Consider the following 25,342-nt stretch of genomic DNA (forward strand, 5'->3'; position numbering starts at 1 on the left):
AAAGATTCTGAATCCCCTTTTATGAACTTAATTTTTGAAAATAGATGATAATATAACATCTTTTGTTACAACACAGTTTAAGAAAAATTAAATGTTTTAATCTTTCGTAAAGTATTTCTTAAAACTTTACAATAGCTTTATTTTTTTATTGGAAATAAAACTTAATTTTAACTTTTTATAGATTTCTTTTAAATACACAAATAAATATCCTACGATTTTGAAATTTTAACATAGTTCGTTAGACTTGATGATTGAATAATAAAATTTTTTAATGATTGAATAAAACTTTTTTTTAAGACATTTTATCTTAGCTATATTTTTAAGTTATTAAAAATTATTCTGATTCTATGCTAAATATATTTTTGAATGAATTCATTATAAACCTTAGGTACAAACTGAACTTCTTACAAATTGAAATTAAAATTTTTACTTATTTTTGTTACAACTTTTGCACATTTTATTATATTTTTTTCTTAAATTATTAAAATATAATTATAATATTTAAATATGTTTAATTAAACTTCCTCAATAATGATTCCTCTGATTTCGATATTGCTTAATGCTTACCTTCACTTAAATATTATTATACAGGCCCGAAAACGCAACATTTAAATTTTTTTTTTGGAAAGGAGCCTTATAATATGTATAACACTTTTTGTATGTATAACTAACCTTCAATAGAAGTTTCCCTCAGTATTTCAATCGGTACATCTGCAGTGATATCAAATTGGTGGCGGCATTTGAGAGTTTTGTATGGACGCTCACTGACACTCCTTTCCAGCGTCCTAGCGAGAGAAGATACTTTCAATCTGTAGCTCCATGTGAATAAAAATATTATCCACATGGTGATTAGAATGAAGATGAGCATAACTGTAGTTGTATCAGAGCGTTTTACAACCTACGCAAAAAAAGACGAAAGAAACAATGAATTATTATGTATTAGAGGAATTTAATTGATTTTTTTTAAAATTTTGCGGTATTAACCTGTTGCTTACGGGTGGTACAACATGTGGACCATTTATGATGGTGCAACATGGTATACCGTAAGCAAAGGGTTAATATAGCTTTTAATTTGAGGTAGAGTTTCTACATAAATTATTTCCCCAACAATTTGCTTCATAAACATGTATTAGATTCTGAATCAATTAATAATTTTAAAATTTTAACCCTTTGCTTACGGTATACCATGTTGCACTATCATAAATGGTCCACATATTGTACCACCCGTAAGCAGCAGATTAAATATCCTAAATCATTGCTATTAAAACGGAATATAAAGTAAACTGTCAGTGATTTTAATAAATGTTTATAAAGTAGTTGTAGATTTTTTTTAATTTGAAATAGGATGTTTTTATTTTAGTTGACCATATATTGCATAAAGTAATTTTTTTATTCAAATAATTTTCTAAATCTCATGCGTTTAAAAGAGTTATAGCTAGAGTTATATTTTTGTGGAACATTTATGCGATGTTTGAGCGCACAGATGCATAGTTATGCAAAAGATTCACATTTCCTTCCATTTTAAATTCTAATGTATATATAATAATAATGTATGCATACTTAATTCTATTTTATTTAAGTTTTTAACATGTTCTAGTTGTCACGCTTCAATCTTTCTGAGAAGCCGTATTTTTCAATATTCTGATATGAAAATCTTAGACACTATCAATCCGATTTTAATTTGGTATTTTGAGGTGAAGAGGGAATAAAACAATTAGCAGAAATTCGGAAAAATATTCCTTTATTTACCTATATTTAAGCTGTTATTAAGCTTCAAAATCTTTAGTTCGTTGAGACACTTTTTCATTAAGATACTTTTTGCTTTCGTAATATAAGTAAGAGAGGTTGTTGAAGTCAAGAAGACCTTGCATAATTATGTCTAACAATTCAAAAAGACATATTACTTCGAAAGATGCTTTTGAACAATTTTTATTAGGTGTATAGAATTTTTAAATATTTAGATACTAACTAACTTTCTGTATAACAGTATTTTATTTTATGAACAAATGTAATTAACTAATTACTTTCTGAAACTGAATTTCTACAGTTTATTAAACTTCATGCTCTAAAAAGTGAATTCTAAAAAGCTTATTATTTCGGGTATTGTCGTGAGAAAGACACATTCAAATATGACTTTCTTACGACGGATTTGAATTTGCGACCTTCAAAATAGTTTAGGTAGGAGAGCGTATTTCCACTTATCACCAGAACCTTTTAAGAAAATCGAATCATTTTTAAATCTAATTAGAACGTTTATCTAACGATAATAACACGTGAAAAGTAATTTATAATAATTATCCATTGTTTCGTATTATTTAACAACAGAGGAAAAAAATTGCATTTCAAGTTATTCAAAGTCTTACATAATTTTAAAATCTTTAATTTTAAAACTTGAAATTCAAAATTTGAATGAAATCGGTCGAATAGATTCTGAGTCAGCCAACTTCAAAAAGTCTTATAGTTAAAATATGGCTTAAAGTATTCCATCGATTTCGGGCAAAATTTTGTACTTTATGATTTAAATTTACTTACTCTAAAATTATGTAAAAATTTTATAACCAGCCAAAGTATTTCGACTATTATTAAATTATTAGTCGAAATGCTTTTGAATATTGTCATAAGAAAGGCTTATTATTATTAGGAAAAAATAATCATTGATCTAATTATAGGTCATAGTCTTTAGTCAACAGTTTGAAAATAGTCTTGGAAATTGAAATTATTTTTCGCTAAACGACTTCCGTATTCAGGCATAAAAAAAATTTCGATTCATCAAAACAGTTATCAAGATATAGTGACATACGCAAAGAAATTAAATTAACGTTAAAGTGTTCAAACTTACTACTAATCTCTTGGTTAAATTAGTATACTGAGAAAAAATATGATCAAATATACCAGAATACAGTAAAAATTTACTGTGTTTCTGGCTATATGAGAGCATCAAAAATCTCGGTAATTTTTACCGAAGCAATTTGGTATTGATTTTTGTAAAATAAGCAATAAAGCATGGTTTTATAATAAGTGATAAAATTTGGTAATCTTATCATGAAACCTTAGAGTATGGTATTAAAACTATATATTTGGCTAAATTTTCTTTTCAGATTTCTATTTTTTTCTACTTGTGTGGTAATAACTAGAATTTCCGGTGAACCGTTACTATATGAACAGAAGAATTACCAGAATTATTAATGAAGGGTTTAAATACCGCATATTTTGGATACAGCATATACCGCTATTTTGGATACAGCATATACCGCATATTAACCAGAATTATGTTCTTTTTTAACCAGAAATGCCATTACTGTACGGTAATTTTATCAGAATTTTTTTTCTTCGTGTAGATTTGTAAAATAATCATTTGTTCAGAGAGAAAATAACTTATTTTTATGAATGGCACATAACTGAATTCATAATTCTTTTTGAAAATATATTAAAGTTAAATTAAATAAAATGCTTGCGCCAATATTTAATTTACTTGGAGTTTTTAAAATTGTCAGTCTTAATTACTTTAAATTTCGGGTAAAGGTTCCTAAAACACATTTCTAAGGTATAGACCACTCCTTAACTGATTAAACTAGCATTTTTTTTATTTTAAGGCCAAATTTTTTATAACACTAAGCGTCTTTTAAATAATTTTTGACAAATGCGTTGAAGTAATAGCTGTAAGTTATTATTCTAAAGTTATTATTTTCATAATGCACTGTTTATTCTCTAAATTTATTATTTTCAAGCATTATACAGTAAACAAAATTATAAAATATGAATTTGTGACATAGTTATGCAATTTAAAAAATATTGTTTGTCTCCTTTTCTTATCCTCTTGAAACTTTTAATTTTTTTCCAAGTTTTAATATTTTATAACACACAATATATGCAGAAAATAAAAGGAAAAGTTCGAAACTAAATATTTCAAGATTTTGTATCTGTAAATATTCTAGCAACTTAACTATGTTCATAAAATGCCTTGAGCTTTTCACAGATTTTATTTTGACATCAAGTTGAAAGAAATATAGGTATTTTTCTCGGAATAATATAAAAAACCAAAGGGAATAACATCTACCTAGAACGACTTATATTTTGCTTTATCTTGCATTGCTCGCGTTCTCTTTTTGACTCGATAACTCATATCAGAATCTCAGATTAAATATTTTTGTGATTTCTTTTCATCTCCCAAACTCCCAATTTAAGTGTTTTGTAAGTTTGTTTGTTAATTTACGTCGCGCTAGAGCTGTACAATGGGCTATTGGCGACGGTCTGGGAAACATCCCGGAGGATGATCCGAAGACATGCCATCACAATTTTGATCCTCTGCGGAGGGGATGGCACCCCTGCTTCGGTAGCCCGACGACCTGCGCGCGAAGTCGAGCACTTTACGGTAGAACAGTTTAACGAGGACCAATACCGCACACCCTCGGTCCCTACGCAGACTGATCCAAGTGGTCACCCACCCGCACACTGACCGTAGCCAGTGATGCTTGACTTCGGTGATCTGCTGGGAACCGTGTCTTAATGATCAGTCCACTGCGGGACAAGTGTTTTGTAAGAGAAAAGTAGATATTTAATTTTGAATGACTCAGTTTTAAAAATTCCAGTTCGAATTATTTGTTAAATTTGCAACAAGGTCTTCATTGGCCTACTAGAAATATTTATTTCGAAATTTTACAAGAATACGATAGAAACAATACAAGTCAATACAATCTGTCTTTCTCAAAGTAATACCATTTTTTCCAGCCCATTAGCGGAGCTAGTTAGTGTTACAGAGGAGAGAGGGTCATTAATCAAACGTCAATGAGAAAATTCTAGAAACTTTTAGTACATTGTAGTTCACATTGTAACAGTTTCAGCAAAAACCAAACTTGACTTGATTTGAATATTATATAAAATTTCTAACAGTGTACTAAAGTACACTGTTAGAAATTTTTCGATTAAAGCGGTTAAATAACTATTTATTTAATTGATATTTTACCGTATTCAAACAAAACAGTCAAATAAACATAGATAAGATGGTATTCAAACTGTTAACTGTGAGAAAAATCGTTCATTAACTGATTTCACCTAATACGGTTAAACAATTAGAATTTTATCGCCCCACCTATGCAGTTGGGTATATATTATAATCGAGATGACTAATCTGTCAATCTCATAACTGACAGAACAGGGGTTCGAGTCCCAGTGTCGATACTACTATATTTCTTCCATTCCTTTCAAGAATGAATAGTTTCTAGTATCTTGCACTACCCAATTTGTGACTCTGGTCTATTAGAGTACTATACTCTCATTTGCGTATAAATGGCAGCACTATAAAGCTGCTAAACTAGTTAACCTCATCCAGTTAAATTTCTTTTTTTTTCTGATTTTGAAACCATGCTAGTTGTAAATGGTTTCAAAATCGTAAAGATTAAAAGTTTTCTTTGCTGTAAACTTTACTGTCAATTGGATGGATAGACTGCTGCCGGTTATTTTACCATAATTTTAGAATGAAAATTCTAACAGCGTAGCCAATACTGTTAGATTGCTGCTTTATTCAATCTCAATTAAAATTCTTACAGCGTAGCCAATACTATTGGATTGCTGCTCTATTCAATCTCAATTAAAATTCTTACAGCGTAGCCAATACTATTGGATTGCTGCTCTATTCAATCTCAATTAAAATTCTTACAGCGTAGCCAATACTATTGGATTGCTGCTCTATTCAATCTCAATTAAAATTCTTACAGCGTAGCCAATACTATTGGATTGCTGCTCTATTCAATCTCAATTAAAATTCTTACAGCGTAGCCAATACTATTGGATTGCTGCTCTATTCAATCTCAATTAAAATTCTTACAGCGTAGCCAATACTATTGGATTGCTGCTCTATTCAATCTCAATTAAAATTCTTACAGCGTAGCCAATACTATTGGATTGCTGCTCTATTCAATCTCAATTAAAATTCTTACAGCGTAGCCAATACTATTGGATTGCTGCTCTATTCAATCTCAATTAAAATTCTTACAGCGTAGCCAATACTATTGGATTGCTGCTCTATTCAATCTCAATTAAAATTCTTACAGCGTAGCCAATACTATTGGATTGCTGCTCTATTCAATCTCAATTAAAATTCTTACAGCGTAGCCAATACTATTGGATTGCTGCTCTATTCAATCTCAATTANAAATACAAAGAGTATAAAAATAAGTGGATACAAAATTATAAATGTTAAACTACATTTAATGAAAATCATTACGTTTATCAAAAACGCTTTATTTTATACGGGAATGCAGGTAAAATATTAAAATATGTGAATAGAATAAAACTTACTACTTTTAAAAGTTCTTCAAATCTGTCTTGAATGGTGCCATTTTCAACGATTTGGACATCTAAAAAAAATGAAAATTAAGCATTTATTTACCGCTAGATTCAATTTTGTTAAATATTATTACACGTAAATTAAAGTTAGTAAATTAATGAAAACAGACTTAGATTAACTATATTGAGATTTATTCACACTTTTTGTGTCTCTAAGAGCTAAACAGAATGACAAGACAAAAATTTTTACCAATCACTGTGCAAAGCTTTCTCCAGTGATTAAACTTAGGTTAATAGTATTACTACTGTTAAGTTATTGCTAAATGTCTTGAAAGTAAAACTAAATAAAAAATAAGAAACAGCTGCTTGAAAACTCTAACACGTTATTTATAATTTATAGTAACATGCTGCGTACAGGCATATTTTTTTTCGATTGTCAAAAAATCCAATAATGCACAGAAAAACACATTTTTTAATCCTAATAAATAATGGTATCAACTAGCATTGTCTGAAATGCACACTTTTTGACCTGCTTATACGGATAAGAATGAAGAAAAGTTTCAAGGAATGTTTCCAGTATTTCACCACAATAATAACGTAAATCAACAACGAATTTCACAACATCGTAAAACAGTTTAACAACAGTTAATAATTAAGACAATTTACGGCAGTTTTCTCAGAAGCAAATATTCGTCCTTACAAAATGTATGTTTGCTTTACTGATAATTATATTTCAATTTTTAAATATTATGTTAATTGTGCCACAATTTTATAATATTTAATTTCTTTCCACGTTTGTTCTGTTAAGCCTAATAAGAATTTGCTTTAGTAGTCTCTCTACGCTACGCGTAATTTACAAACTAATTCTATTTTTAAAAAAATAGTGTGTGCACCCAAGCTTTTATTTTAATATATATTTTTTTATTTAATATTATGTGTTTTACACCACCAAATGAGGTGTTCGGCATTTAAGTACACGAGGAATTATCATAGTTAATTTTTTAATTAAGAAAATGATTGAAGAATTCTAGTTTTTTATATTTTCTTCTTTTAACAGGGGGCAATTCAAGTCTTAACTGAGCAGCCCCAGTTGAGCATTCTATTAATTTGTTACGTAATCTCTTTCTTGAATTCTTTTTTTTTCAATCTGCTCAATGTAATAGAGGGCGTTGTTTTCTTTAGTTTTAGTGTTTCCTTTTCATTCAGTGTGCTTATAAAATCGATGTTTGACCTGGTTAAAGTGAGTTTTGAGTTTTTATTTTTTATTTTCTGATGAATTTGTTTGAGTTTCTTTTCTAAATTGGTTCTTTGTATTTCATATTTTTTCCTGGACTTCTATACAAAACCTTCGGGGTACTGAGGGTGTTACTTTAGGCATTTGCCTCCCTCTCAATATAAAAGGTTTTGTCTTATGGCTACCGGGGCCGATACCCCCTGAAGACGTTGGCTTCGGTGGTCATATTTTTATTTTTATTTTCTTCGTTTCCTTTATTGCTACATAGGTATTTCACTACACATCATCTAGTGTAAAGAAGTTGCGGCAATTTTTGGTGTTAAGATAAGTTACTATTCTTACACGGTATATATAATTACATCTGTTTTTTTCCCCTTTTGAATTTCTTCGTATTTTATCGGAAAGTACATAAAACGATAAAGTTTATATTTCAGTAATGAATGATCGATAAAAATAATGAATGATCAATTAAAAACGATACTGTTGAAAGGTTTCGATTAAAAATGCAAGAAATGAAAGATAATGCAACTATTTTAAGACAAAAATCAGAGTTTCTTTGAAAAAAGAGTCAAAATACAAACCCTTAAAGTCAAAGTATCTGTGTTAAAGTAAAGGTAAAAGCTTAAAATGCTTACACATAAAAATAACAGTATATAAAATCTAAGTGACTATAATGAGGAAAACTATCTTTTAAAAAGAAAAGGCAAAGAGTATAAAAAGAAGATATTTTATCTTGAAACTATGTCCAAATTTAAGAGATTAAAAAAAAATCTAGACAAAAATTTTTAAAGAGAAAAAGAAAACACATGTAAATAGATACAAAAAATCTATCTAACTTACCACTTAAGGAAGAAGTAACGTTCATAAAATCCATTTCTATAATTCCCATGCCTTATCTTTTTTGTCCCTCAGCAGAACTCTTATATTGGCAAATTTCTTCAATATTTTACGGGGAATACTACAAAATAATAAATTAATTGCATTTGATGTAAAAATACTCTTAGAGTTGTCTAAGGCTTCTGTAACAACTACACTTAATATTAAATTACTATTAAGTGTAGGCGTCAATTAATATCTAGACAAAGAAAGAAAAAAAAACTCTCATTTCAACATTGACTACAAAGAGGGGAAAGCCATGACGTCATTATCAGTTTCAGGTGGATGAGAACCCTCTTGCACTTGATGTAAAGGTGGCCGGTAAGCAATGCTGACCACATTGTAAAAATCATGCCGTCAGTCATGAAATTTGGAAGCATTAACCACCATGACCCTTTTGACTCCACAACGGGCTGTTGCAGGAATAATTTTTTCGGAACGGCGGAACTGAAAACTTCAAATCTAGTTTTATTGGTGAACAAAGCCGAGATATGATTTAATATATCCCCGGGTTTCCTCATGCAATTAAACTGGTATTCCGTTTTTTATTTTGCGCACTGTACAAGGGAATTATTTCACTGAAAAAAAAAAAGTTAACTACTGAAAAAGTACACTAAGGAAAGAAGTAAACTATTACCTAAACTACCTAAGTGAAAGTAAATCAAAACTACCAAAATATGGTAAAATTTAAATTGTTTCTAACTCTATGGGAATCACAAAAAGCTTGGAAATTTTTGCACTTGCTAATTGATTTGGTAAAATCAGTAATAAAATATATTGGTAAACGCGGTAAAATTTGATAATTTTTTCATGATACCTTAGAGCATGGCATAGAAACTATTTATTCTATTAAATTTGCTTTTCAGTTTTGTATTTTTTACTAAATGAGTGGTAATAAGAACTATAATTTTTAAAACCAACATTTTCGGTAAGCCGTTGCCATACACACGAAAAAATTAATAATTGAGTAATTTAAAAGGCGTATATTTTTATTTCATTAACCAAAATTATGTTGTTTTTTCTAACCAGAAATGTCATTACCATACAACACGGTAATTTTAACAAATTTTTTTTCTACGCGAACAAATAATTAATGCTTCAAATTGATTCACATATTTTATTTAATAATTTAGCAACTTAGCTTGAAAATTATAAATTTTAAGATAAGTCATAATTAATAGCGCGTATTAATAGCTTTAATAAACAACTGTGTTCTAATTGAAATTATTAAGTTTCTGATAAATTATAATTTAAATATTGTCTGAATACAGATTTAGTCCACTATGATTTAGTATTTAATGCTATTGGGATAAAATTAATGCAAATGCAGTCCTTCTCTCTTCCATCTTAATAATGCTCTTAACATATTTAAATACAAATTGTAAGTAGATAATTTAGCTTACCAATCAGGCTTACTTTATTAAGAGCAGCGAAATGAATTTATTTTTAAAACAGTATTTAAGCATTTAATCTTTTAAAAGCTGTTGCCATATCTGAAGAATTTGTTCTATATTAATGTAATTTACTATAAATGTATGTTTAATGTGCTTTAACAAGAAGTTTTCAGGACAAAGGTGTTTTTAAAATTATTTAGCATAATATTTCAAACTTAATTATTGATTCTATTTAATTTTCAAAGTAAGCTATCATTCTCCAAAATTTAAAGTGTTTCTGTCTCTATGGGAACATCAAAAAGATGGGTAATTTTTGCCATAGTGCTTTCTTAATGATTTTGGTAAAATCAAAAAAATATATTTTGATAAAATTTGGTGAGCGTGGTAAATTTTGATAATTTTATCATGATACATTAGAGGGCGGTATATAAACTATTTATTCTGTTAGATTTAGTTTTCAGTTTTGTATTTTTTTTTCTTTCTAAGTGATAAGAACTGTAATTTTAAAAAGCATAATTTTTGATAAACCGTTACTATACGGACAGACAAATTACCAAATGTATCATTTAAAAAGAGCATATTTTTGTTTTATTAACCAGAATTATTTTTTTTACCAGAAATATCCTTATCATACAATACGGTAATTTTAATAAAATATTTTTATCAAGCAATACATTAAATTGATGATATTTTTACAAATAATACATTAAATTGATTCGTATATTTTATTTAAATAATTTTACAGCTTAGCTAGGAAAATATAAATTTTAAGTTAACTCATAATTAATAGTGTGTATTAATAGATTTAATAAATAATTGTGCTCTAATTTGAATTATCAAAGTTCTGATTAAGTTATAATTTGAATAATTCAGTACTTGCAATTCAAGATAAAGTGAAGTAATTATGTCTAACCATTTGATTTAAAGCAGATTTAATTGTATACATGTAAGTGACGTCACGCGTGTGGAGCAAACCTGATTGGATTCTGAATCAACAAATGCCGCGATTTACATATGATAACGTCACTTGCAAGTACATAATTTTTATGACATACATTCGAAAAATATTTTTAAGCAAATTATTATGAATTTAAGCAAATTATTATGAATAGCAAGTTATTATGAATAACAAGTTATTATTTGATTAAATAGCTTTCTTAAGATTTTAAATTTTTTTTTTCATCTTTCAACCTACGGGATCTAAATTTTAACTAACCGTGGTCAGAGATGAGCAAATATTTTCGACTCCAACTCCGAAATTTCTAAATTTTCTTCTATTCCAACTCCATATCCACAGCTTTGATATAGACTAAAATAAGTTGCTTCATACATTTAATTTAGTTAAAAATTTAAGCATGTCTAGATATGATTTTTTAAGTACAAATATAGATAGTTAAAAAATTATTATTAAACACATCTACTTCACAATAAATTTAAAACTTTTAATCTAAAATATTAAGGAAGAAGATAGTATTTATGTTTATACCCATATTTTTACGTGGGTATAGACATAAATATTCTTATGACATAAATTATAAATAAACATATTATAAATAAACATAAATATTATAAATATAAAAAACGTATACATTTATTACTATTTATTAAACAATTAACGAATGAAAGGTTTTTTTACGACTCTGTTGCCGCTTTTTTATCAAATGCAACTTAAAGTTTTTTATTGTAATTTCAAATCTTCATTAAGTAGTCCATCCTATTTTTAAAATACTTTTTAATTCAGAATTTTTTCAATATAAAACAAATATTAATTAAATGATAAAAAATTCCGTTTTTTGTTTTGCAAATATAAGAACAAAATGCTAAGCAAGTATTATATCATAATTTTGTAAGTTGAAAATATATTTAAAAAAATTGTGAAAAAATTGGTACATTCGAAGTTTATTAACTTTTGGAATAAAAAGCTGATTATAACCCCAGAGACGTCACAAAAAGTCGGTAATTCAAATATATTTTTGATTGATTATTTGTTGATTAAAACAGATCTTTTATCATTTTAATTTTTATGCTTACATTATACACAGTTTTCTTCTCTGTAGTAAATATAAACAGTTTCCTTTAGCTCTTCTCTATCGCGTACAATTACGCTTGGCAGTAAAGTTTCAAAAAATGTGAAATGCTTTAATATTCCTCAAAATTTTAAATATATATTACAATATCTTGCAACTATCACCGAAATTCCAGGAAAATGCAAAATAAAGCACAAGTAGGAACATATAAAGTAGTAAGTGAGAACATATAAAGTAAGGAACATATAAAGTGAAAAGTCTTGTACTTACGAACATCTTGCAAAAATGATTGAAAAATATTTTTATAATTGAGTTGTCAAATTAGAAAAGAGGTAATTGAAGCGTAAATAGTGGGATATATTTTAAAACACTGAAATATAGAGCAGCATTTTATTTGATCGAATGGTAAGGTAATTTGCGCAAGGTAATAATGCATTATACTGGATAATTCAAAGTTTGTAATTCATAAAAGGCCAAAAATTAAAAACAACATTTTAGTTTGATGATTTCAGAAAAATTAATAACTTTTATTGAAAATCAATAATTAAATATTGGAGGAGGTTGTTAGTTAGTTATAAAATTTTTAGTCACGGATTTACCCGAATTGGATTTGCACGTAATAAAAATATTTCTTCTTTTAACACATAATCACATGATTTTCATAATACATAATTGTCATAATTTCATTATAAAAATTTTAAAAAAAGCAACAAAAAAATGCTAATAAAATAATGCTGATACAAAACATTGAAACTAATATTATCGTCAAATAAAGCAATATTGATAAATAAATATTAATAAATACAATTGAAATACTTTTGAAAAAAGTTTTCAGTATATTCTTACGCTCCCCGGAGGTAATACGATAAGTATTTATTAAAACATATATAAATTACAGAATTGCATAGAGAATGGAAACGATGCAACTTTGGTAAGCAAGCAAAAAAAGCTGCATGGAAACATATTTAATACAATTAACAATTCACATTAAAAATAACTTCAATTTGGGCTATAACGAATACACAAAAACGAACATCAATAATTTTTTAATTACGTTTGTTTGTAAGTAGTTTTTGACTAAAAAAAGAAATTTACTTACTATCTGATCAGCTCAATTGAATCTGAGAAATAGATACAACTGTGATGAAATAGGTCTTTAAAAATCATTGCTCGACATTTATGCCCTCTAACGGGAAAAGTATTACTGCGTGTGGGAAAATAACACTTAGGGGTCTGGAATAAAATCTAGTAAATCTGGAATAGGTAATAGGGGTAAATCTGGCGGAATGGGGGTCGTTTTGGGAAAAGAGTATAGATCTTGATTTGGTTAAATCTGTATTATTTAAGCTTACCTTGTACAAGTTGTGATGATATTTTAAGTACTAAAAATGTTGCTTAAATAATTCTTTTAAAACATTCTCAACTGTAAGTCTTTTTATCCAAATATTCATTGATTTGATTCAAACTATGGAGTGAAGTTTCATTTTTAAATTACTTAATAAAACTTATTTACGTCATCTTGAACTGGCGAATGGATAAGATAACCGTAAGAAGATCAAAGGGGGAGCGGGAGGTTAGGGAGGTTCAGTCTTAATGGCAAAAAAAAAAATACTAATAATTATGACTTCATCTCTTTTAAACATTTTATTGAAGTATTATTACAATTAACATCAATAAACATTTCCTTTATATTTAAACATTTAAAAAATAAAATTGCATTCTCAATAAATATTATATATTGAAATGTAAAAGAAAAGTTAAATTCCATCCTTAGTAATCATCATGTCTTGAAGATGTAATAAAAATCTTAATTCTCCCTAATCCTCATGTTTTATGCCACTAAAATAAAAATTATACTCCATACTTAATAAATGCCTTAAATTAAAGTAGAAATAAGTTTAAACATTATTTTTTTTAATAATTATAAAGTATGAAAGACAAAGAAAATAGAAATTCCGTCCTCATAAACATCATTGAAATCCATTTTTTTAAAATATCACTGGTTAAATTAGAAAATAATTTGAAAAATCCATCTTAATAAAACATTAAATCCTGAAAACTTCTTCCTTATTAACCATCACTTATTGAAATATAAAAATATTGAAAATCCGTTTTTTTAAGTATCATATACAAATTTAAAACAATTGAAAACTACATTCAAATTAATCACCATAAATTGAAGTAGTTGATAATGTTACAAATCCATCCTTATTAAACATCAAATATTGAAGTACAAAGAGAAATTCAAACTTCACGAGTATAAATCATCAGAAACTGAAGCATAAGGAAATATAACTAAACTCCATAATTATTGGATATCGCAGATTGACGAAAAAATCAGAGCTGAATCTTTGCAAATCATCATGGATTGAAGTACAAAAAAAATAAATTTCTATTGCAAAATGTTACGCGAAACAAGAAGCAGATTAAATTATAATTTATACATAAATTAAAATGTTTGTATAAAAATAATGTAAATAAAAATTTTATCTGTATAAATAAAAATTTAACAATTAAAAAATTGTTGGAATATATTCAGCTTCTCTTTAATTTCAAGAATCTGTGTAACCTTCAAATGAATAAAAAAAATCTATCAAATCTATACTCCTTTATTAACATCATGAACTTAATTGAACTCCCATTTGAACTTAAGTGCCATAACTTGAATTAAGAAAATTTTTAATGTTATTTTGAAAAGCAAGTTCGTAACATTCAGCAATTCTCAAAATTAAGAGTTGCAGTACAATGAAATTTTAAAATGCGAAGCTTAATAACTATTTTTCTTTAATTTCAACTGAAAAAATAAATCTAAAAGCAATTTCTCAAAAAACGCATACCTTATATGTAGTATATTTTTAGTATAGTATAAAAGAATACTATAAAGTTCGACGTTATTAGCGTACCATTGCAGATTTCGGTATAAGTTTAGAACTATATAGAACTGATATACTTGTGGCTATATGAATTATGTGGCTGATCATTTTTACTGATTTTTTTTGATGATGCTTTTAAATAGCAAAATGTTTAAATAATTATAAAATAAAATAGAACAAAATCTCACATAATTAGGGATTAGGATATTATAGTTGATCTATTATTTTGGGCTATATTGCATAATTTCAATTATATTGCTATATTATAATTATAAATATATCTGATTATAAACCTTATAAATTTTAGATTTCAAACTCTTTACATAATTACAGTTTTTTAAAACGGAGTACTTGTTTTCTTTAATTTGTAACCTGATGGATACAAATTACCATGACTAATTTCACTTAAGATTTTTCAAGTATTTAATCTTTTAATTTCGTTAAGTTTTTAACTTTCAACATGCTTCTACTTTACTTTAAACATCCTCATTGTTTCTTCCACAACCAGGTTTTTGACGGAAAAAAACCCAATCAGAAAACTAAGAAAAGGATTGAAAAATAAATAACTGTTGTAATAACTGTATATATAATTATTTTTGCATTTCTCAAACATTAATAGTGAACTTTATATAATTGATAAATATTTTTATTTTAATAACCTATCTTTCCTTTAGACCTCTTATGACTCTCCCGTTTATTAGTAAAATATTGTTCTGCAACGACCTCCCTTAAGATGTATATTACGGAATCTTTGTTAAAAAACATCTGTAACCAATCGAATTTCTTGAAAAATCAATGTATACTAATTTTCATGTTTCTAATTTGAAATGAATAAAACAGAATGTCAATGAAATTGATCCAAAAGATCTTGAAAAAAGATAATTTTAAAATGCAACTTGTTAAAAATTTCATTTCTGAGAAACTCTCTGATCAAATTCTGCAAAATTTAGTTTAAATTTTGTAATGATACGTTATACCTTACAATTTTTTTTTCTAAAACTAATAAATAAATGACTTAAAAATATTAAGTTTCAGAATGCAAAATGTTTTAATTCTCTGGAATAGCTCCAGACATTTAGCGAACCAAACAAACAGTTAAACTAATATTAAGGGACTATTTACTTCAGATCGCTCTCCTGATTAACTATTGAATCGATATTTTCAACATTGCACCTCCCATAGCATTCGCCTCTCAATGAGTTGTCCCAGGTTCGAATCCCAGCAATGGCTGGTTGATGCGAATTTTGCACCCAGATTTCATCAACCACAGAGCTGACGTAAAATAGCCTCAATGGTAAACGGGTAATAAGTCAGAATCCCCTTGCCATCGGGCTAACCGTGGGAGGTTCTAGTGGTTTTCCTCGCCATGCCAGGCAACTGCGAGGTAGTTCAACCAAAAAGTCCTCCACGAAAATTAATTTCTCCCAATACTTGATCCAGGTTTTTCTTTTTTCATCTGGATTAGGTTCAAAATTACAAAGCTACGGAATTGAACATTGATAGTCGTAAAATCCAAATTGGGTCAGCTGTTCGTCGACGGTTATAAATGAAAATATGGCTGATTAAGCGTCATAAAAAGTTTTAGTGTCTGATTCCATAATTTGAAATATCGTTCACACAAATTAACACAATTAGAATATTAAAAGTTAGACCATCGAATCACAAGTATTGCTTATTAGCAGGTGAAAACTCTTATCACTAGATCAAGATAAGGTATAGCTTATTTATTTATTTCGTGCAATCAATTTAAACAACTATTTGTTTCCTATATTTTTTAGAATATTTTGATGACTTTAAAAACAGAAAATANTCATTTCAACATTGACTACAAAGAGGGGAAAGCCATGACGTCATTATCAGTTTCAGGTGGATGAGAACCCTCTTGCACTTGATGTAAAGGTGGCCGGTAAGCAATGCTGACCACATTGTAAAAATCATGCCGTCAGTCATGAAATTTGGAAGCATTAACCACCATGACCCTTTTGACTCCACAACGGGCTGTTGCAGGAATAATTTTTTCGGAACGGCGGAGCTAAAAACTTCAAATCTAGCTTTATTGGTGAACAAAGCCGAGATATGATTTAATATGTCTCCGAGTTTCCTCATGCAATTAAACTGGTTTTTATATTTTTCATATCTTCTCATTTAAAAATTACTTTGCGTCTCTAAATGTCTAGATGTTTTATTATTTCGTTATTATTAGAAAATATCGTTTTGAAGAACAATTCCGTTCATATGTGTTAAATTTTAAAAATATTTTTGTAACATTTAGATGAAAATTTGTTTTTTAAAAAAAACAGAAAAATAATGAAAGTAAAATTCAATAATAAATCATTCCTATCCAGCATGAGTGAAAGATGTTTTATTTATTTTTATTTATTTTCTATTAATCTTAATGGACGAGCAAAACACATTATATGATGTTCAATAAGAAAAAATAATAATTTCCATAGCATAAAGTTAGTAAAAGTTATAGGTTTCATTTAATCATGATATTGCTTATTGTCTAATTAAATCAATATAACCATGTTCGTGCTTTCAATGTTATTTAATATATAGAATAAAAGCTTAAGACTAAATTATATTATTTGTATTCTTACAAAATCAGGACTGTTAATCAATTTAATTTCAAAAAATTATTACGTTTTTGATTTTAAGACTTGTAAAATAAATTATAACTTCATACTGAAAATTATAACTTTCGCATTTTAATTACTTTGTACAAGAATGGATAAATATTTCAAAAAATCATAATTTAATTTAAAAAAATCAAAGAAGAATGATTTACTGTCTTTGTTTTTAACATTATTCATAATGGAGATTTAAGAAAAAAACTTTTCAATCTCTTTTTTAAAATAATATTTGTAGTAGATAAATATGATTTTGGCACTCAAAATAGTTTTACTTTCAAATTATTTTTCAAAGAGATGATAAAAAGAAATCCAAATCATGAACACACATTACAGAAATCGAATTATTTTCAATATAATTGATAAAAATATCCGTCATTTGTCCCACCAATTTCACGTAAACAAGATTCGACTGTATATCATTTTTAGTACGATTAAAGTATGATTAATGTCGTATTTTTCACCCTTTCAAAAATTCGACGCCATCATTGGAAAAGTGCTAGATATAATTATCTCCACAGGTACATATAAACGCCTTATGTAAAAAAAATATTTATTGTTAATACCCACATTTTCTTATGTGGGTATAAACGTAAATATTCTTATGACATAAATTATAAAAAAAAGAGATTGTAAATAAACCTAAATATTATAAATATAAAAAACATATACATTTATTGCCATTTATTAAACAATTTGCAAATGAAAGGTTTTTTTTACGACTCTGTAGCCACTTTATAATCAAATGCAACTTAAAGTTTTCCATTGTAATTTCACATCTTCATTAAGTAGTCCATCCTATTTTTTAAATACTATTTAATTCAGAATTTTTTCAATATAAAACAAATATTAGTTAAATGATAAAAAATTCCGTTTTTTGTTTTGTAAATATAAAAACAAAATGCTAAGCAAATATTTTATCATAATTTTGTTAGTTCAAAATATATTAAAAAAATTGTGAAAAAAATTGGTACATTCAAAGTTTATTAATTTTTGGAATAAAAAGCTGATTATAACCCCAGAGACGTCACAAAAAGTCGGTAATTCAAATATATTCTTGATTGGTTATTTGTTGACTAAAACAAATCTTTTAATCCGTGCATTATACGCAGTTTTTTTCTGCATAGTAAACAAAAAAAGTTATAAAGTGATAAGTGAGAACATATAAAGTAAGGAACATATAAAGTAAGGAGCATATAAAGTAAGGAACATATAAAGTGAAAAGTCATGTAATTACGAACATCTTGCAAAAATCATTTTAAAAATATTTTTATAATTGAGTTGTCAAATTAGAAAATAGGTAATAAGTGTAAATAGAGTGTAAATAGAGTCTAGTGGGAAATATTTTAAAACATTCAAATATAGAACCGAAATTTTATTTCATCGAAAACTAGATTTGCGTTAGGTAATAATGCATTATACTGGATAATTCAAAGTTTATAATTCATAAAAGGCCGGAATTTAAAAGCATCATTTTAATTTGATGATTTTAGAAAAATTAATTACTTTTATTGAAAATCAATAATTAAATATTGGAGGAGGTTGTTAGTTAGTTATAAAATTTTTAGTCACGGATTCACCCGAGTTGGATTTGTACATAATAAAAATATTTCTTTTTTTAACACATAATCACATAATTTTCATAATACATAACTGTCATAACTTTATTATGACAATTTTAAAAAATGCCAATAAAATTATGCTGATACAAAACATTAAAACTAATATTAACGCCAAATAAAGCAATATTGATAAATAAATATTAATAAATACAATTGAAATACTTTTGGAAAACGTTTTTAGCATATCCTTACCCCCCCCCCCGGAGGAAATACGGTATGCATTTATTAAAACATATATAAATTACAGAATTGCATAGAGAAAAGAAACGATGCAATTTCGGTAAGCAAGTAAATTAAAACTGCTGTATAACAACATATTTAATACAATTAACAATTCACATTAAAAATAACTTCAATTTGAGCTGTAACGAATACACAAAAACGAACATCAATAATTTTTTAATTACGCTTGTTTGTAGGTAGTTTTTGACTAAAAAAAGAGATTTACTTACTATCTGATCAGCTCAATTGACGGAAGATCTGAGAAATAGATACAACTGTGATGAAATAGGTCTTTAAAAATCATTGCTCGACATTTATGCCCCCTAACGGGAAAAGTATCACTGCGTGTGGGAAAATAACACTTAGGGGTCTGGAATAAAATCTGGAGTAAATCTGGAATAGGTAATAGGGGCAAATCTGGCGGAAGAGGGGTAAATCTGGAATAAAATCGTTTTGGGAAAAGAGTATAAATTTTGATTTGGTCAAACCTGTATTATTTAAACTTACCTTGTACAAGTTGTGATGATATTTTAAGTACTGACAGTGTTGCTTAAATAATTCTTTTAAAACATTCTCAACTGTAAATGGAACTAGAGTTTTATTTTTAAATTATTTAATGAAACTTATTTACGTCAGCTTGAACTGGAGAAAGGATAAGATAATTGTGAGAAGATCAAAAGGGGAGGGGGAGATTAGGGAGGTTCAGTCTTAAAGGCAGAAAAAAAATATTAATAATTATAACTTCATGCCTTTTGAACATTTTATTGAAGTATTATAACAATTAACATCAATAAACATTTCCTTTATATTTAAACATTTAAAAAATAAAATTGCATTCTCAATAAATATTATATATTGAAATGTTAAAAAAAATTTAAATTCCATCCTCAGTAATCATCATGTCTTGAAGATGTAATAAAAATCTCAATTCTCACAAATCCTCATATTTTGTGCTACAGGAATAAAAATATATAAAAATTATACTCCATTCTTAATAAATGTCTTAAATTGAAGTAGAAATACGTTAAAACTTTATTTTTTTTAATAATTATAAAATATGATAGACAAAGAAAATTGAAATTCTGTCCTTATAAATCCATTGTAATCCTTATAAATCCATCAATGAAATCCATTTTTTTAAAAATATCACTGTTTAAATTAGAAAAAATTTGAAAAATCCATCCTAATAGAACATTAAAGCCTGAAAACTTCTTCCTTATTAACCATTACTTATTGAAGTATAAAAATATTGAAAATTCATTTTTTAAGTATCATATACTTAATTTAAAACAATTGAAAACCAAATTAATCACCACAAATTGAAGTAATTGATAATGTTACAAATCCATCCTTATTAAACATCAAATATTGAAGTACAAGGAAAAATTCAAACTTCACGAGTCTAAATCATCAGATACTGAAGCATGAAGAAATATAACTCAACTCCATACTTATTGGATATTGCAGATTGACGAAAAAATTAGAACTTAATCCTTGCAAATAATCATAGATTGAAGCACAAAAAAAATAAAATTCTATTACAAAATATTACGCAAAACATGAAGCAGATTAAATTATAATTTATAAAAAAATAAAAATTGGTGTATAAAAATAATGTAAATAAAAATTTTAAATGTGTAAATAAAAATGTAACAGTTAAAAAATTGCTGGAATATATTCAGCTTCACTTTAATTTCAAGAATCTGTAAAATTCAAGAATCTGAATCTTTAATTTCAAGTATTTTACTATGTCTAAACGTATTATCTATTTCATCTAGATCAACATAAGCGACTAAAAATTCTAACATGTGTTTTTTATGCATTTTACATTGTTGTATTAAAAGCTACTTATTACAAAAGATTTTCTTTTTCAAAATTAAATTTCGCTTTCAGTTTTTCAGTTAGTATTATCAATAGAAAGAAAATGGTTCACATTTCTCGAAATCAAGAATGAGTCTCACGCCACCTTTACAATTGCTTGACAGTATTTGTCTTCGTAAGAAATATTAATTCTTTCTTTCTTATCCTGCATAGCATGTTTGTCTACCTAAAATATTTAAATCCAGCGTGAAACAGTGTTTAAATTTAATGCGACTACAAAGTGTTAAACGAAATAAAAAAAATTGCCACTGAAGAACACATAAATGATAAAGTACATAGTTTATTGATCAACTTTACATAACGTAACATTAGATAATTAATTTATTGATTGAATACTATCAGATTGCAAACATTTATGCGTATTTTTTCTTAAAGAAAGTTATTAATAATAAGATAAGCATTTAATACAGTAAAGAAAAAACAATAATGAAAGTTTATATTTTGTTTTCAGAATAATAAAGTTAATTTGCATTTAAATAAATTGATATTTTTGTAAAGTTTATTATAAGTAAACAAAGCACTAAATATCAGTTTTTAACAGGATAGATCTAATATCATGCTTATGACTTAAGTTTTAATTGGTTTTTGCAAGTTACTAGAAAAAGAATTTTCCTGTATCTATTTTTAAGCTTTTTCATTTTTAATCTTCATAAACGTTTGCTATGTATGTTTTTCAATAAGCGAAAAAAAGTATTTTTTTTATGTCACGAATTCTAATATTTCCGGAGGAAGCTATTTTAGTTCAGTGGTTCTCGAGCATTAATAGTGAACTTTATATAATTGATAAATATTTTAAATTTAGTTATCTATCTTTCTTTTACATCTCTTGTGACTTTCTCGTTTATTAGTAAAATATTGTTCTATAATGACCTTCCTTATCATGCATATTACAGAATCTTTTCCAGAAAACATGCGCAACCAATAGAATTTTTAAAAAAAAATAAATGTGTATTATTTTAAATCCTTTTAACATTTCTAATTTGAAATTAATAAAAGAGACTGTTAATTAAATTGATCCGAAATTTCGTGAGAAAAAAAAATTCAGAAATGCAACTTGTTAAAAATATTATTTCTGAGAAGCTCTCTGATCAAATTCTGCAAAATTTAGTTTAAATTTTGTAATGATATGTTATACATTACGAAGAAATGCTAAAAAATAAGTAATTAAATGACTTAAAAATATTAAGTTTCAGAATGCAAAATGTTTTGATTCTCTGAAATAGTTTCAGGCATTTAGCGAACCAAACAGACAGTTAAATTAATATTAAGGGACTATTTACTTCAGATCGCTCTCCTGATTAACTATTGAATCGATATTTTCAACATTGCACCTCCTATAGCATTCGCCTCTCAATGAGTTGTCCCAGGTTCGAATCCCAGCAATGGCTGGTTGATGCGAATTTTGCACCCAGATTTCATGAACCACAGAGCTGACTTAAAATATCCTCAGCGGTAAACGGGTCATAAGTCAGAATCCCCTTGCCGTCGGGATAACCGTGAGAGGTTCTGGTGCTTTTCCTCTCCATGCAAGGCAACTGCGGGTTAGTTCAACCAAAAAGTCCTCCACGAAAACTAATTCTTCCCAATACTTGATCCAGGAGTTCCTTTTTCATCTGGATTGGGTTCAAAATAACAAGGCTACGGAATTGAACATTGATAGTTGTAAACTCCAAATTGGGCCAGCTGTTCATCGGCGGTTATAAATGAAAATATGGCTGATTAAGTGTCATAAAAAGTTTTAGTGTCTGATTCCATAACTTGAAATAACGTTCACACAAATTAATACAATCAGCATATTAAAAGTGTGACCATCGAGTCACAAGTATTGCTTATTAGCACGTGCAAACTCTTATCACTAGATCAAGATAAGGTACAGTTTATTTATTTATTTCGTGCAATCGATTCAAACGATGATTTGTTTTCTATATTTTTTAGAATATTTTCATGACTTTAAAAACAGAAAATAACAATTATAAAGAACAAATAAAAGTAAAGAAATGGACAAATGTAGTTTCCTCTCCATGCAAGGCAACTGCAGTTCAACCAAAAAGTCCTCCACGAAAACTAATTTCTCCCAATACTTGATCCAGGAGTTCCTTTTTCATCTGAATTGAGTTCAAAATTGCAAGGCTACGGAATTGGACATTGATAGTCGTAAACTCCAAATTAGGCCAGCTGCTTATCGACGGTTATAAATGAAAATATGGCTGATTAAGTGTCATAAAAAGTTTTAGTGTCTGATTCCATAACTTAACATATCGTCTACACAAATTAACACAATCAGCATATTAAAAATTTGACCATCCAATCACAAGTATTGCTTATTAGCACGTGAAAACTCTTATCACTAGATCCAGATAAGGTAAGATACCTCTGGGTAATTTAGTTGTAGCTGGCTTTTTTGGGTAATTTAGTTGTGGCACCTTTATTTTAATTCTATTTACGTATTTTTTTTTCGTAATAACGTAATAATGGTCAGCAAAAAGTATGTATACTTTTTAGTTTTCCCTATTTTCTGCCAAAGCACTGCACGAAAAAAATGAACAATAAACTACACTATATTAACCGCCTTACTCTAACATTTTGAAAATAAACTCGTGTCATTTTAAAGAATAGAAATAAATGTATCAATCCTATTAATAAGGAAAAAAGAATTTGTGTGTGAAGTTCTATTTTTTCCTTCTGTTTTGAAATTTCAAGGGAAAAATCTAATCATCAATTCACTTTGCATGGATATAAATACTTAAATCAACATAGAAATTCCAGGAAATTCTTTGCAGCAAAGTAAAGAATGAATATTTTTATCAAAGAAATTTTTTAAATGTTTAACAACAAAAAAATCTGTAAAAATTCTAAAAGAGCAAATTAGAAAAATATTCTGATAAGATCAACAAAAAAAACTAGTCGAAAAAAATACCCATCAAAGAACAGTATACATGGAGATGATTTCAATGCAATGTTTGACTCTATCTTCTTGATTTATATTTTATCACCAACTTCAATCACAGAAAAATTCAAATCCTTTGACAGAAAAATAATTTTAAAAAACTCCTTTGTATTGATTTTGAAACATTTTACTTCGTTTCAAAACTGTGTTCAAAGAAGTGTTTTATAAAAAATACATATTTAGAATTATATTTCTAACACAAAAAATAATTTAAAAAGAAAATGTTAATTTGCATTTCCATTTTACGTTTTAATTTCGAACAATATAACTTAAATTGAATTTGATTTGAGTATTTATGAAAGATGGAATATAAAGAAATCATGGTTGGACTTTGCTTAGTATTCAGCTACACTGAATAAAATAAAAAAACATGAATAAAACTTAAATAAAAGTACAGAAATGGACATACAGTGTCCAAACACAAAACTGGGAGAAGAAAAGTGACAAGACAAATTCGTAGCGCTAAGAAAAAAATGTTCTAAACACTAGTTTGAAATAAATAATGAAAGAGCGAGAGTGATAAGAAACAGATTTGAGGAAATTGGTCGGTACTCCAGGGTTCAAGACTTAGAAATTAAACTCGAATATAGTTCCAAACATCGGAAAAATATCATTAACTAAAATATTAGAATTTGTATAGAATGATTCCCAGTATTCAAGGTCAGTAGATGAAAAGCAGTGCTGAAATATTTTGGTTGAAGAAAACACAAACCTATGATTAGAATTCCACAATGTAGGTCAATGGAAGACCTTTCAATATCCTAATTTTGATCATATCTTTCATAATCCAGCTACACTGAATAAAAATTCAAGGTAACTGAATCGTAATTTAAGGTAACGTTTAAATTATAAGATATTCGTAAAGGTACGCAGAAAAGCATTTTTAGAATAATTCAAAAATTTATACAAGAATACTTTTTATCCTGAAAAAAATATTGAAAGCTTAAAGAATCAGCTAAAAAAATAGTGAAATAATTAAATTAGTTTTAAAATTAACTTGACGTAATATGTATCCATTTTGTTATGCATAAAAGTGTTCTGGTTCGAGCAGTACAAGTCTGATTTTCTTAACAAATCGGAGAAAAATAATTGTTTAAGTTGAATAAATATTTATTAATCGAGGATAATTGAGGACGCTGCGGCAAGTACTCCCTTTGAACGATTTAAACTTACCAGCTGAATTAAAATTTCCTTATAATTTGGATTGCTTTAAAACTTTTAATTTTGACAATAAAAATTCATGATATTTAAAATATATTACATTCATAATTGTAATTCTCGAAAGGGTATCTAATTGTATAACTTTTGTATATATATATATATATATATATATATATCACCTTAAAATATC

General features: G+C 27.2%; 1 protein-coding gene across 1 annotated transcript in view; it reads right to left on the reverse strand.

The window, feature by feature from the left end:
- Nucleotides 1–667: 667 nt before the first annotated feature.
- Nucleotides 668–25,342, reverse strand: part of LOC107436214 (uncharacterized) — a 34,119-nt gene continuing 9,444 nt past the window's right edge. Inside the window, exons 2-4 of the mRNA XM_071183817.1 lie at nucleotides 8,360–8,477; nucleotides 6,298–6,356; nucleotides 668–898 (exon numbers count right to left, since the gene is read on the reverse strand). Coding sequence (XP_071039918.1) covers nucleotides 668–898; nucleotides 6,298–6,356; nucleotides 8,360–8,408 — 339 coding nt within the window. The 5' untranslated portion in view covers nucleotides 8,409–8,477. The remainder of the gene's footprint in view (nucleotides 899–6,297; nucleotides 6,357–8,359; nucleotides 8,478–25,342) is intronic.

The sequence above is a fragment of the Parasteatoda tepidariorum genome, chromosome 7 (genome assembly GCF_043381705.1).
Source record: "Parasteatoda tepidariorum isolate YZ-2023 chromosome 7, CAS_Ptep_4.0, whole genome shotgun sequence".
Lineage (NCBI taxonomy): Eukaryota > Metazoa > Arthropoda > Arachnida > Araneae > Theridiidae > Parasteatoda > Parasteatoda tepidariorum.